This window comes from Garra rufa, chromosome 9 (genome assembly GCF_049309525.1).
Source record: "Garra rufa chromosome 9, GarRuf1.0, whole genome shotgun sequence".
NCBI lineage: Eukaryota > Metazoa > Chordata > Actinopteri > Cypriniformes > Cyprinidae > Garra > Garra rufa.
This window is the reverse complement of record NC_133369.1, coordinates 19,407,761-19,423,048: the sequence shown is the minus strand read 5'-3', so window position 1 is coordinate 19,423,048 and position 15,288 is coordinate 19,407,761. Positions and strand designations below refer to the sequence as shown.

The 15,288-nt window shown below is 38.5% G+C and overlaps 1 protein-coding gene across 2 annotated transcripts; it reads right to left on the bottom strand.

Moving 5' to 3' along the window:
• Positions 1-97: 97 nt before the first annotated feature.
• pnisr (PNN-interacting serine/arginine-rich protein) lies at positions 98-13,308 on the bottom strand. Of its 2 annotated transcripts, none has more exons than XM_073846472.1 (12): positions 13,265-13,308; positions 12,522-12,629; positions 12,253-12,432; positions 7,598-7,830; positions 7,331-7,499; positions 5,926-6,116; positions 4,988-5,137; positions 4,800-4,899; positions 4,145-4,198; positions 3,665-3,853; positions 778-1,819; positions 98-449 (listed from the first exon to the last, which is right to left on the bottom strand). In XM_073846472.1, exons 2-12 carry the CDS (start codon positions 12,610-12,612, stop codon positions 419-421), a joined length of 2,430 nt encoding a protein of 809 aa, XP_073702573.1. In that variant the 5' UTR covers positions 12,613-12,629; positions 13,265-13,308; the 3' UTR covers positions 98-418. The 2 variants fall into 2 exon arrangements, with proteins under 2 accessions (XP_073702573.1, XP_073702572.1); XM_073846471.1 differs by having other exon boundaries at positions 778-1,822; positions 13,265-13,307.
• Positions 13,309-15,288: the final 1,980 nt, after the last annotated feature.

Sequence of the window (15,288 nt, the reverse complement as noted above, 5' to 3'; positions counted from 1 at the left end):
GTGGTGCAAGGTCACATACATCTTCACTCAGACTTTAAGCAAGGTTAAAAAAAAATTAAAAAATACATAAATAAATGGCAGGCCATGTCAGACGAAAGAATCATTCATGTTTTATTGGACAATTTACATGAAACGAGAATTTATTTCCTCTGGTGTTAGGTTTTAAAATGTTACAGTTTCAAGGTTCTATTGACTACTTGAACGCTTAGTCTTGCATAATACAAGGCAAAAAAAGAAACTATCATTCAAAATCTCCTGTTTTGAAGACAACACTTAAAAATACCATATATTTACAAAATGAGGGGAGTGAGGGGGTTTGGAGTGGAGAGTTCACCTACAACGTTGCCTCGATAATGAGACAAGCCTGTTAACTCGTGGAATTTTAAAAGAAGTGCACAGATCAGAGGCAGAACGCCCCTCAACGCTTGCGGCGGCTGGGAGATGTTGACCTGCAAGAGAAATGTTGGACAGACTATTAGTGCAATCACTAATACAGATCACATCCAGAACCTCATACACACACCTTAAACAGCAGTTGGATCAACACTGAATGAGAAAAGGGGGAAATGACATCAATCTCAGTAGCACTTAGGAAGCAAAGCCCAACCATTTGTGCACAGTTTAACATTATGTGACTGCGAATTTACATTTAACACAAGCTTCAGCATAATTTGGATTGCAACTGTTGTGACATTTTAAATCCTATTGATCATTCACACACACACAAACAATTAAAACAGTTCAAAAATAAAAAAGGAGAAAGAAAATGGATACTACCTTGATCGCGACTTAGACTTGTGTTTGCGGCTTGCCTTCTTACCAGACTTGTGAGATCGTTCCGTTGACCTTGATCGACTACGTTTCGATTTCTTAGACTTTTTTTCTTTGCTAACCTCAGGGGAAGGGGACCTGCTCCTGCTGGACTCTGAATCAGAGTACTTCTTGCTAGATTTGGCGGAGCCTTTTTTGCTAGATTTACTGTCTTGCCGGGAAAACCTCTCGCTGTGAGAGTCTGTCCTCTCGCTCTCCTTTTTACGCCTCGATTTGGCATCGTCTTCCTCGTCCCTTACAGAACTGCCCTCGCTCTCTTTCTCCTTGCCTTTCTGTTTCTTTTTATCTAAATCTTTCTCTTTCTTCTTCTTATCCTTCTCATGGCTCCGGCTCCTCTCTTTCCTCCTGTCTCTGTCCTTGCTGGAGGCCTTCTGTTTCCTCCTGCTGCGGCTCGTACTGCGACTTCGGCTGCGCCTGCGGTCCCTGCTGCGCCGCCTCTCTCTACTGTGGCTGCGACTTGCCTTGGACCTGCTCCTGCGGCTCCTGCTGGACCTGCGCTGCCGTGAATGGCTGCGCTTCCTGTGACGAGAGGAACGTTCATTGCTGCGTGCACGGCTGCTCCGCCTTCTGTCTCTGCCCTTGTCGCGCTCCGACTGACGTCTGCGAGAGCTGCGACTTCGGCTGCGCCTGCGAGTCCCGCGAGAGCCGGAGCGGCTGCGTCGCCTTTTCCTTCTGGGAGACGAGGAGCGGGAGGAGCTGCGAGAGGAGGCTGACGATGAGGAGGATGAAGAAGAACGGCTGCTGGAAGAGCTGGAGCTGAAGGTGTGGCTACGTCGCTCACTTGGCGAGGGGCTGGCACTTCCTCCATTACGCCCTGTGTGCTCTTTGCTCGCCCGCTTGACTTCATTGACCTCAGGCTCACTACGCGACCTGCGTCGCTCTAATGTAGGCTCCGCCTCCCTTTCCCTAACTTCCTGTTTGTGTTTAGACTCTGTCTGCTCCTCCTCATAACCTGCCCTCTCTCTGCTTACTCTGTCCGATGCCAAATCTTCTGAAAACGCACACAAAAAAAATATATTAAAAAAAAAAAAAATTACTCAACACACATTTCACATGACGGCTGAATAATTGTTTGAATGACGGGCCCAAGCCATCAGCACAACCATCTTCAGCCATTTTTACACAACACTGTCAGTACTACTACTGACTTAGCTCAATTGTTTTCTGACATTAACTGAAATAAGCAAAAAAGTATAATATTTTTTTAATTTGTGTGAAAAGATCCATACTTGTTAAAAAAACCACTTATTTCATAGATAACATTTTCACCTTTCAAGTACCTCTTTAGGAATATTGCAATTTTAAAAGGGTTTTCCAGGCCTTTCATTTAAAAAAAGTCAAATTCAAGTACTTTAAAGGACTAGTTCACTTTCAGAACAAATGTACAGATAATATACTCACCCCCTTGTAATCCAAGATGTTCATGTCATTCTTTAAGTCATAAAGAAATGGTGTTTGAGGAAAACATTTCAGGATTTCTCTCCATATAATGGACTTCTATGGTGCCCACAAGTTTGAACTTACAAAATGCAGTTTACATGCAACTTCAAAAGGCTCTAAATGATCCTAGCCGAGGAAGAAGGATCTTATCTAGCGAAATAATCGGTTATTTTCTAAAAACATTTACAATTTATATACTTTTTAATCTCTACACAAAGTACACACAGAGCTAGAGAAGATGAGCATTTGAGGTTAAAAAGTATATAAATTGTAAAAAAAAAAAAAAAAATAGCCCATCGATTGCTAGATAAGACCCTTTTTTCCTTGGCTGTAATCGTTTAGAGCCGTTTGAAGCTGCATTTTGGAAATTTAAACTCAGGGGCACCATAGAAGTCCATTATATGGAGAGAAATCCTGAAATGTTTTCCTTAAAGGTGCCATAGAATAGAAAATTTTATTTACCTTGGCATAGTTGAATAATAACAGTTCAGTACATGGACATGACATACCATGAGTCTCAAACACCACCATTTCCTCCTTATATAATTCTGGTGTTAGCAAAAGACCACTGAATAATATGTCAATTCCAACTTAACACCGACTATTATGCAATAGCCGCGATCGTTAATAGTTAAGCCCCCAACATCTGCATCGCCCAATCATCAGTAACGTCAGTACATCAGTAAAATAAGGCAATCCACTTAAGGGACATGGTTAGCTTACTGCTAGCAGTAGCCTGTTACATTGCAGTACATAAGATTTCACTAACCACATAAACGGAGAGATGACTGCTCTGACGATGGCGAATGATTTACAAATCCTGAGCATCACTAACAAGCATCAAAACTTGTGTGGTAAGTACTTGTGTCGCTGCAGTATAACGTTACACAGAACACATGCGATCACAATAGTGAGAGTAAAATGTTACGGCAGATTCAACAAACCACATATTAAAAGCGGCTAGAGCTCCGTAATTAAATATATATTTCCTCCATGTGCCAGCTATTGAGATGAGCAGCTCTGTGAAACAGCCAATCAGAGCAGAGCTCATCATTAATATTCACAAACCTTCCAAACAAGGCAATAACAGACCGTTTAATTCTAGGGACAAATCCTAGGGTTGTAAATGGACTTGTAAAACCATTTCTGGAGATTTTTTGCCCTTTCCTATTCCATATACCTTCTATGTAGATATCAGAGAACAATTTAAAATATTGTTTCAATGCATTCTATGGCACCTTTAAAAAAAAAAAAAACTATTTCCTTCTGACAGGAACATCTTGGATGACAAGGGGGTGAGTACATTATCTGTAAATTTCTGAAAGTGAACTACTCCTTTAAGCCCCTTGTACGAACCCTGTTAAAATATCCACTTTTCTCTAGATGCACCCACCTTTCACAGTCTGAACCTCCAGTGCCAGCCTCTCCTGCAGCTGCTGCTCCCTCTCTTTGCGACGGAAGGCGTCCTGTTTCTGGCGAATGCGGTGCAGCAACTCCTCATCGTCTGTGTCCGACGAGTCCGACCCCTTCGCGCTCCGCTCCTCATCCTCACTTTCATCTGATCCGTACTCACCCAGCCCTCCTGCGGCAACAAAGCCCCCCTCTTATAACGGACTGCAGGAGCATGGCACTCATAGTCGCAAGCTAACAGTCCCTCGTTCTCACTCATACGACTACATAACACTTGACTAAAGCCCACCTCAATAAACGAAGCATGCTTTTTAAAATTCTTGTAGCTGGAAGCTAACCATTGAGAAGATCTGTTGCTTGAGCTCTTGAGCTTGTAATACAAGAACCCATATCCCCCCACCCCCCACACTTTTTATTCCCCTACCCCCACCCCCCCGTCGGGCCAAAATGTAAAGACACTTACCGAGGCCGGTCAGAGAAGCCAGTGCATTTGACTGTGCCAGCTGTTTTGCAGGAGCTTTGATTCACATCAACAACAGGAACAACATGTTAAAACACATACAGCCACCACTTTCGCATAGGCAAGAGTCTCTAGAGATGAGGGTACACATATGCACTATTCACAAGAGCTGCCTTTGGCAAAATAAAATAAAATAAAAATAAAAAAAGATGGAGAGAAGAAAAAGGTTATCACACAAAGTCCGTCAAACACAGGCAAACAGTGGAGGAGGAAAGAACCAGTCTGTACTAATGCAGTGTCATTTTCTTGCAAACATAAATGTGAGGAAGTACTTTTGTTTTACAGGAAGTAAATCTAGCAATCAATCTGGATTTGACTGGGAACCCTTTGTAAGATTGCATTTAGCTGCATCTAAGTGACCATTTTCACCCTCCCTCTGTGGTTTTCGTCTTCTGTTGCATTAGCAGAGAATGGCCGATGAAGAATTGCACTTTTGCTTATCATAAAGTATTACCATGATGCATCAGTCAAACAAAAAGGCTTCATATATATATATCAGTCAAAACATAACCAAGTCTAATTTCTGTGGAAATGTGGGTCTTCCTCAGAATTAAACTTGAAGGCACAGTTGCACGGACAGAAGGGAACAGGAGCAGACCTTTAGTGGCTTTGCGATGAGCCTCTTTTGCCACTTGGAAGATTTCCTCATTCGTGACTTCGAGGAGGACTTCAGTAAGAAGAGTTTTAGTCATCAGCATCTGTGGGAAGCAAATAGAACCGTTTAAGAGAAACAAGTCACAAGTGTGGACAAATGAATGCTGAAACAATAAATGTGTGTAAACACACCAGCTGAAATTCTTTCTCCTCTTCTGTCATTTCTGGTTCACTTTGGTCTTCTTGAACAGGAGGAGAACTTTTACCACCAAACTCATGCCTTCTCCCCAATATGCCATCCTCCCCAGGACCATCGTCTTCACCATCCTCATCATCACTGTCCTAAATTAAAAAAGGATAGGTGATTGGACCAGAGACCATATGCTTGTGGATGACATAAGCGCCGAGTGGAATTTTTAGTGTTAGTGTGCAGCAGCTAACAAGCAATGTAAATAAACTTAAGACACCATGAAACCAATTGGAATTTTGTGTCTCAGTCCATGTCAGATTTAGGGTCACCTATGTGCTAGATTATGCTTATAAATTGTCAAAAAAAATTACTTTTAACAGGTATGCTCTACCGTTCAAAAGTTTTTCTTTTGGAAATTATCTTATGCTGAGCAAGGCTGCACTGAATTGATGAAAAATACTGTAAAAACGATTACAACAAGATTGATTTTCTATTCTAATACATTTTAAAGAGCAACATCACATACTTTTTCAGAAATCATCTATAAACATTTCTTATTACCATCAATGTTAAAAAAAAACAGCTGTGCCACTTATTTTTGTGAAAACTGATACTTTTTTTTCAGGATTCTTCTGAAATAGACTGACTATTTTTCTGTAACGACGTAAAAGTCTTCACTGTCACTTTTGATAAATTTAATGCAGCCTGTGCTGAATAGAAGTATTTATTTCTCTCAAAAATCATACTAACTCAAATTTTTAAACAGTAGTGTACACAAGCAGAAGATTGCACTTGTTAAGACATTTCACGGGGTCTCTAAATTAAAATAATGATTATGTTAATGAACATTTGTGCATGTCAGTGAGCCCTGGGACAACAGTTGCCAAAGTAACCTCAGCAGATTCCTTCGCTGTAAACAGATTCTGAAAAAGATGCTTACAAATTTGCTCTTGCGTGGCAACCGAGGCCCATCACCTTCCTCCTCTACCATATCGCTATCCCTTTCATTATTTGCCATTTCAGCACGCTCTTTCTCCATCCTCTCCTTCTCCAACTTTTTCTGCTTCTCACGATCCATCTTTTCAAGGCCTTCTCGAATCCATGCAGGCAAAGTCCTCCGTTTAACCGCATCTAGATCAGAAACCAAAACTACGTCACAATATGCATCCTTTTATATTTGTACGCATCTTTGTTAAAGGGATAGTTCACCCTAAAAATGAAAATTCTGTCATTAATTAATTACTCACTCTCATGTCGTTCCAAACCCGTAAGGTGTTATTTTTGTTTTCTTTGCGCACAAAAAGTATTCTCGTAGCTTTGTAAAATTATGGTTGAACCCCTGTTGTCACATGGACTGTTTTACTGAAGTCCTTGCTACGTTTTTTTTACCTGGGAACACTTCAGTTGTGTTGCTGTCTATAGCAGTGTTGTTTTTGACAACCATCTTAGATTTAGTCTTAGTCTTATGGACTAAAATGCTTATTAGTTTTAGTCACTTCTATATGTGATAGTTTTAGTCCAAGTTTAGTCGACGAAAAGTCATAAAGGTTTTAGTCTAGTTTTAGTCAAAAAAAGGGGGAAAAGTAGTCTTAACAAATTAATGTAGGTCAGTAAGTATTTTGCTGTTGGGTAGTGTCACTTATAAGTTGTGGAAATAGCAGATCTATAGTTCAACACAATGTGAGCTTCCGGATCGACTATTTTCACCAATAATTACAATAATGAAGGAATGGTTTTAGACATGAGACATATATTTGAAATAATGTGCAAACTGCCGCCATCATGGTTAATCGTCTGTCTGTCTGAGTGACAACAATGTGACATGTTGAGCACGTTGTGCGCTGCACGCCAGGTGGTGGGCGTAACCAAACAAGGATAGAATGCTAAAATGGCTTGCCATAGCCTACTAGTATGGCAAAGAGTATTTAATGCTAAAACGGCTTGCCATAGCGGCAGATACTTCTTAGGTTTTAATTGGCATGCACAATAAGCAGAAATGTCGTGCATTTTAAACGTCTGACGGACCACCCACTAACATTTGTCTATTCTCGTCTCGCCAACGAAAACTCACACACGTCTCGTCATGTTGTAGTCATCAACGAGCCATTTTTATCTCGTCATCGTCTCGTTATCGTCATGAAAAAAAGTTGTGTCAACGAAATGATTTCGTCATCGTCATCGTTGACGAAAACAACACTGGTCTATAGAGAATCAGCAAGCTCTCAGATTTCATCAAAAATATCTTAATGTGTGTTAATTTGGGCTTGGAATGGCTTGATGGTGCGTAATTAATGCCAGAATTTTAATTTTTGGGTGAACTACCCCTTTAATCCATTTATATTCACCAAGAGTAGGTGTCTCTGGTTTTATTCCCATCTGATTGGGTGATCTGGGCCGTTCTGGTCTGAAGGCAGGGAGACGGTCTCTTCTGTTCTGCGGTCCATCGGGCCAATAAGGTGGATGAAAGCCGGTGGAGGGTGGGCCATATGCTGTCCCCGTTGGCGCTGCTCCATGCTAAGAGGAAATGGAAATTGAAAATGAGTAATGACTAAAACTGAGAAGTTTTGAGATTGGGAAAAACTTCTGATAATCCAGCACCTAAGCAAGCGTACCTGATAATCAAACTGATTGACGCCAACTGGGCCCATAGGGTAAGGCTCAGGCTGACCCCCAAACCCATGGCTGTTCTGAGGAAAGCCCCCATGGTGTGGATCTCCAGGAAATTCTAAACTATCTTGACTGTTACTGTCTTCTGACGGGTTGACGACATCCATCGGTCCTTGCCCAGGAGGAATCCACGCTTGTTCCGGAGGGGGAGGAGGAGGCTGGCCATGCATTCCCCACTCTATAAACAATCAGAAATTACAGTCATAATTTAAGACAGGCGTGTTTGAAGACAGCAATTTGAAAAATGCCGAGGCCCTACCTACTTTGGCATGCATCACCAAAAAAAAAAAACATTGAATCAAAAGGCCTATTGATTAGCAATGCATGAAAATTATCAAATTAAAGGGTTAGTTCACCCAAAAACCCTTTGTGGACCTTGACTGTGGTAGGACTAGGGTTGTAACAATATACCATTATGACAATCCATCGCAGTTTGAACATGCACGGTTTTCATACCATAAACATTTGCATTTCTACGGTTTAAAACTTTTATTTAAGCTTGGCTGCTTCCCTCTGAATTCACTTATCTGCTTACACACACATTCAGCAGAAAAAATGGCAAAGACAGATTATATCTTATCTCCATACCCTGCAGATTTTTTTTTTTAAATCTGCAGTATGGGAATACTTCAGATAAAAAACAAATGCAGAGTTTCAATTTGTAAAAAATGTGGACGCAAAGTGGCTGCAAAAGCAGGCAATACATCCAACATGTTTGATCATATTCGCGGACACCATCCCACGGTGTAGATAAAGGTGTGTCACATTTATAACTTTTATAAGTTATAAGTTAAGGCCGTATGATTTTTTTCGTGATGCAGAAGGAATCCCAGTGCAGTCGTGAACATGGAATTTACAGTATAATGAGAATGTCACGTAAAATGCGGATTGATGGATAAATCAAAAGTAGATATGATATGTGTCTGTGAATATTAAATTGCAAAGAGACTGCTACATAAATACTATGCTTGTTTCTGCATATCTCTGAATGGCGGCATTTTATCTATCACATACTGAAGTATGCATGCATGATACCAATGGTGTTTTCAGTGTCTACATAAACATCACCAGAGCTGCTCTGAGAAAAATCCTAAATAAATATTTCCTAGTTTTATTTGAGAAAAAAAACAATGTCAAATACACTCTGAAAGGTCCGCTATAACCCGTCAAAATCAAATTGATTTAACTTGAAGTTGTGGCTACAATATATTAGCATTGTACAATGTACTTAAAAGTAGGGCTGCAACGATTAATCGAACGATGTTGTGAGGCGCGTCTAGACAATGAAGCCGGTACTTTGATTAGTAGTAAATCTCCATCACGTGCGTTCAGCTGGAGCGGCAATTCAAACACCCCGCCGTAAATCACTGACAAGCCACGCCAAATCGCGCTGAAAATCGAATTCGATTTTCATTCGATTTTTGGCGTGGCTTGTCAGTGATTTACGGCGGGGTGTTTGAATTGCCGCTCCAGCTGAACGCACGTGATGGAGATTTACTACTAATCAAAGTACCGGCTTCATTGTCTAGACGCGCCTCACAACATCGTTCGATTAATCGTTGCAGCCCTACTTAAAAGTAATAACAACAATATTCTTTACAATAAAGAATTCACTTAAACATTAAGGAATATCGTGTTTGTCCATGTTTTAACTTAGTATATTTCTGCTGTGCAGCACTTTGCCAAAAATAAGTGGTTAAATTTTAATTTGATAACATTTTAAAACATTAATTAAAATGTTAAAGTATGATATAGATATACATAAGGCTTATAACTTTTTTTTTATTCAATTTATTTATTTATTTTTCAGAAGAGAAACTCAAACACTATCATTAAAATAGTTTCAAGTTTGTTGCAATAAAGGACTTGTTCACTCGAATAACTTGTTCTTATGCCGTCATGCCGTGAAAATCTCATACCGTTCAGGGTTCGAAATTAACTTTTTTACTTGGTAGCACTGGTGCTCCCAACTTCAAAAAGTTAGGAGCACCCAAAAAATTTTAGGAGCACCCAATTTATTTTTAGTAATGTGCCAATCTTGATTCTTCATGGCTGATTCTGATTGCCAATGTTTACAAGCAAATGGGCTGATTCTGAAAGCCTTTTTTTATATATTTATTTCACGCCTTAAGTAAGGGACAAGAATGAATGAAAATAGGTACAGCCATTTAAATTAGAGACAACCACTGCATTTTTAAACAATATACAGTAAACACTGTTCTTTCTTAGTCTTGTAGACAATAAATGCCGCTATAATCTTTCAATATTTAAAGTGCAAATAAGAGACTGAACTTTAAGCATGATACAGAGCTATAGACAACCACACATCTTATTATAGACCACACACTAATAACAGCCTAGATATTTTATGTAGCCTAATTTGCGTGCATTGGTAATTCGCTCTCTAAACTTGGGGTATTAAAATTGCTTTTAAATGCATGTGCGCGTTTTACTTTTGGTTTCGTTTAACTATCGCGCAGAACTCTCGCCGGCTCTGAGCGTGCATTCTACAATACGAGCGATTACTTTAATAAAACCATTTGAAAGTGGGAGGACACAAAAGAGATTTTGAAAAGCGTGTCTGCAGTGGAATTTACGCCGCTGTGTGAGTGGAACTCTGCTGCTGAGTAGGGCTGCAACTAACGACTATTTTAATAGTCGACTAGTCACCGACTATTGAAACGATTAGTCGACTAATCGGATAATTATTCAATTTTTCTCAAATTTAGCATGAGATTGCTTTAATTATGTGGAAAATTATAGTAAATACAAGAAAGAAGGGGGTACTTCAATAAAAAATGCATATTTTATTGAACTTTGCTGCTGATAGGCCAATTCATACTAAAAGTAAATAAAAATGCCCTGTCTAAAACCATTTAGGCACAATAATCGGTCAGTACAGACATAAACGCATAAATTAAGAAACTCTATAATCTTTTTAAAGGACAGGCACATTTGTTTTATAAGAAAAAATAAATTAAAATCAAGTAAACATTTTCTTCCTGTAAACCAGGGGCAGGCACATCAGCAGCAATAATACCGTAAACAAACATGTATATCCAAAACAAAACGTATTGGCTTCCATGTTATTTAAATCTTACCGAGGCCAGCCAAACTGGTTTCATTTAACTGTCCGACGTGCTTTCTCTTTAAATGTTCGTGCATCACAGAGGTGCTGCCGTGATGCGCAAGGACTGCTTTACAAACCATGCAGGTAATCTTTTTATTCGCCGTAGCAGGCTAAAATGCTCCCAAACTTTATGCCTGTTTCACACATACTCAGTCTGCATTGCGTCTACAGTCCGTGTGCGTTACGTATGCGGTGCAGAAGCAGCACGGACTCGTTTTGCGCTCACACAGAACGCGTTTACAGTCCGTACATTGTGAACGTTGTAATCCGTTAACATGGGTGTGGAAAAAAAATACGCACTTTAGACGGAGTATGTGTGAAACGGGCGTGTTTTGGTACGCGCAGCTGCTGCATTCAGTGCATTGGACGCCGCCATTTCTGTATGTTATCGCTCAGCATAGAAGCTAATGCCTATGTGCGACTCTCGGCAGAGAGATGCCTCACTCGGTCAGAGAAAACATGTCTGGCGACAACATCGACAATGAAATTCATTGTCGACTATTTCTATTATCGATTTTTGTCGACAACGTCGACGAATCGTTGCAGCCCTACTGCTGAGTTAGCATTTGATGTGAATGTATGCTGCGTTGTACAGTATATTGAGACAGAGGCGCCATGAATTGTATCTGACAGAATGTGCGCTGTAGCACGAAACAGTAAAAGAACTATTTCTTCAAAAGCAGATTGTGGAGACCTTTTAATTGCCCACAATCAAAAACCGTCATATCGCACACCACTAATTGCAATGCAGTTTGTGCAAATCCAAAACGGAGGTTGGTTGAGAGGGAAGAAGACGTCCTAGTTTAGCGGAGTACTACAGAATACTACATACTACAGCTGAATAAACAAATGTTAGATATTGCACCTCTAGCATCATGTTAAGTGCACCCACACAGCTGAGCTTATGTTTAACTGTTGTATCTTACCCAAAATGAACACTAGCTAAAAATGTATTTACTCAGGCCATCAAGGATGTTTGTTTTTTTCATGAGAACAGAGAATTTATCACTTTCCTCACCAGAGGATCCTCTGCAGTAAATAGGTTAAACAGCTGATAAAAACCTCATGATCCACAAATAATTCACATGACCATTATTTATTCACAATCCATTTATTTATTAGCTATCCGGACTGATTTACTGCAGATTATCCATAGTTGAGCAGAAGGCCAGAGGGTATATTTTCAACAAATCTTCATTTATGAATTAACTATTTCTTTAATTCTAGTTCTGCTTTCTATAAACTGACTGACTGGTCGACCTTTTAAGATTTAAAGAAGTAGCAACATATCATTTCTTCCGTGTTATAGACAATTAAGAAAAAAGGAAAAGGACTTGGTTCTTTCGAACAGTTGTTGACTGGATTGGAGAAGTCCGGAATATGACTACAAAGAAGTCTACCATTTCATGAGAACATCTAGCTATAATATCTTTAAAACACCCAGAGTAAAACAAAAAAAATTGGTCTTACCTGGTTGCCAACCTCTGCCAAAACCAGGATCACCAGGAAAGGCACCATGGTTATTATGGGCTGGAGGTTCCATATTCTGCATTTCCTGGCCATTGGGCTGAATCCCTGGCTGTTCGGGAACCCCTGTGGATTCTTTCTGTGCAATCCATGCTTGTGCTAAAGCAGCCCAGTCCACTTGACCTGCAAAAACACACACAAAACTCAAATGTTGCACCACTCTGAACAGTTCAAACAACTGAACTGCAATTATATGAGAACATCAGTCTAACCTGGATCCTGCTGATGCTGAAATGACTGCATCCACTGCTGCTGTGAGCCCAAAGGCCACTGAGGCCAGGGCTGTCCTCCCTGGTCCCACATCTCTCACCGTGTGATTCCTGTATTTGAGATAATACAGAATTGATATCTCAAAAAAAAAAAAAAAAATAATAATAATAATAATAATAATAATAATTTGTGCAATACACACGCAGATGTTTTTGAAACAAGCACTTTAACTCCACAGAATTAAGTGTGACTGCAAATAATCATTTAAACGTGTTAAATAGCGACTTCTGTACAAGATGAAGACCAAGAAGCCTTGCTTTTTCATTGTGGATCTCTACATCTGTAATGTAACCCGCATAGCTGCAGTTCCGGAGACAAATACCAGTAACGTTTTCACTGCAGATTAACGTTAGACTACTACAAAATCAGTCTAGAATAGTTCATGCATCCTCACAATGTACAATGTTGGCTTTACAGTGTCTTTATGTGCATTTACCTTTCTGTGTTTCGCTGAATATAATTATGACATGAAATAAATTGAAACAGGCGTCGTCGTTAAGCTAACGATAGCTATGCAAGCGTTAGGCCGCGCGTCTACAATATCAACAATTATTAAAAACTTTATTCCAGCGGTTTTAATGCACAAAATGTACTAGCTCAGCGATCGCCGCAAGTGATGTTAATAAGAAGCGCAGGACTCTGAAATAAGGAGCTGCAAATTTACAGACACGTTGCGATCTCTTACCTTTCCACTTCTCTGATTCTCACCAGTAAAATGGCGATGAAATGATGACCCGGAAACAATGCCACCGACAGTGACCTCACCACACAAGCCCTCTAGTGGATACTTGAGACACACGTGAAGATCAAATAACAAACACTTTTAAATAAAAACATCGACTAAAATCAGGACCTCACTGTATGAACTAAAAAAAAATCTGGAAGAATAACCGAAAGTGGCTGAACCTAGCATTTGAGCCTAATAATAAATAGCCCTTTTAAAATAGTGTACAATTTTATGCTTGTTTGTTAACAAGTATAATAGAATAAATGTAATTCAAGGGTTCCTAACTTTTTTGACTGTATTTGTCATAGACAATATTTGCAGGCCTTTAAAAGTATTTATGGTAGGCCTACTTCTGAAATGACAAAGCTGCTTGTTTTAGAACTTCTGTATTTATAGAAACTAGATGTTGCAAAGTATTAACACAATATAGCTGTATTCTGTAGTTCCAGGTTTCAATATTGGATTGTTTTATGTCTCATTATTTTTCCCACTCACAAATAACAAGTTCTCAGCAATTTACAAATTTTATTTTCTTAGAAATGCCCATGTACACTGCAAGTCAAAAGTTTTTGAACAATAATTGTAATGTTTTTTAAAGATGTTCTTCTAGTCACAAAGCCTGCATTTATTTGATCCAGTTCAGCAAAAACAGTACAATTTTGAAATATTTGTACTATTTAAATGAACTATTTTGTATTTGATTATATTTTAAAATTTAATTTATTTCTGTGATGTCAGAGCTGAATTTTTAGCATCATTACTCCAGTCGCATGATCCTTCAGAAATCATTCTAATATTCTAATTCGCTGCTTAAAAACATTTATTATTACTATGTTAAAAAGAGCTGAGTAGAATTTTTTCAAGTTTCTTTGATGAATAGAAAGTTCAGAAGAACAGCATCAATTTCAGTATCTGAAATTGAAATCATTTGTAATATTATAAATGTGTTTATTATCACTTTTGATCAATTTTAAACATCCTTGCTAAATAAAAGTATTAATTCCTCTAATTTCTTTCCCAAAAATTATACTGACTCGAAGCTTTTGAATAGTGTAGTGTATAATGTTACAAAAGCTTTTCATTTTACATAAATGCTGATCTTTGGATCTTTCTATTCATCAAAGAATCCTGAAAAAAAGTTCTCAGCTGTTTTAAATATTGATAATAATAATAATAGTAATAACAATAAAAAATGTTTCTTAAACAGCAAATCAGCATATTAGAATGGATCATGTGACACTGAAGACTGGCGTAATGATGCTGAAAATGTAGCTTTGATCACAGGTATAAATTACATTTTAAAATATATCCAGATAGTAAGGAGTCATTTTAAATAAAACAAATATTTATATACTAGTGCTTTTGCTATATTTTGGATCAAATAATGCAGGCTTGGTGAGCAGAAGAGACGTTAAAAAAAAAGATATATAGAATTTCCACATTAAAATTCCCTCATATATCCTGGTATTTCAAAATTGACAGTTGCTGAAGAAACAAATGAAAATAAGAAATACTGTCTCATTTAGTTTTAGTTTGATTTTTTTTAAATATTTAGAGCGAGTCCCAAGTCTTTTTTTTAATGACTGATAATTAATCTATACATTAGCTTAAAATAGTAATTTTAAGTATTAATATGTATACAATATTATGCAAGCAGTTTAGGCCTTTAAATACTAATTTATAAACTATATGGAATTTAAAAAAAGAAAAAAGGTCATACCACTGGACTGTTTAAATGAATGTGAACATCTTACATTTACCAGTTCCCATGACAATGGACATACTAGACATACTGTTTTAAGAATGTAATGTAACAATCTTTTCTTTTAGGTTCTCCGGTTGCTTTTTTAAATTCTGAATTTAGTCTTACAAACAAGACAGTGGCTTGGTATTGACTGATACACCACAGTGTTGATATTTCAGTGAGCAATTCAATACCACGCAGCTACCGAAGCTCGCATGGAATGAAGGAATTTTGAGGA

What these genes read in the sequence shown, in the direction of transcription:
- pnisr (XM_073846471.1), bottom strand. Translation starts at nt 12,612, where the DNA reads ATGTGGGACCAGGGAGGACAGCCCTGGCCTCAGTGGCCTTTGGGCTCA. An exon ending in TGGCAGAGGTTGGCAACCAG is followed by an intron (nt 7,831 to 12,252) that starts GTAAGACCAATT and finishes GATTGTTTATAG; the next exon opens with AGTGGGGAATGCATGGCCAG. An exon ending in TCAATCAGTTTGATTATCAG is followed by an intron (nt 7,500 to 7,597) that starts GTACGCTTGCTT and finishes ATTTCCTCTTAG; the next exon opens with CATGGAGCAGCGCCAACGGG.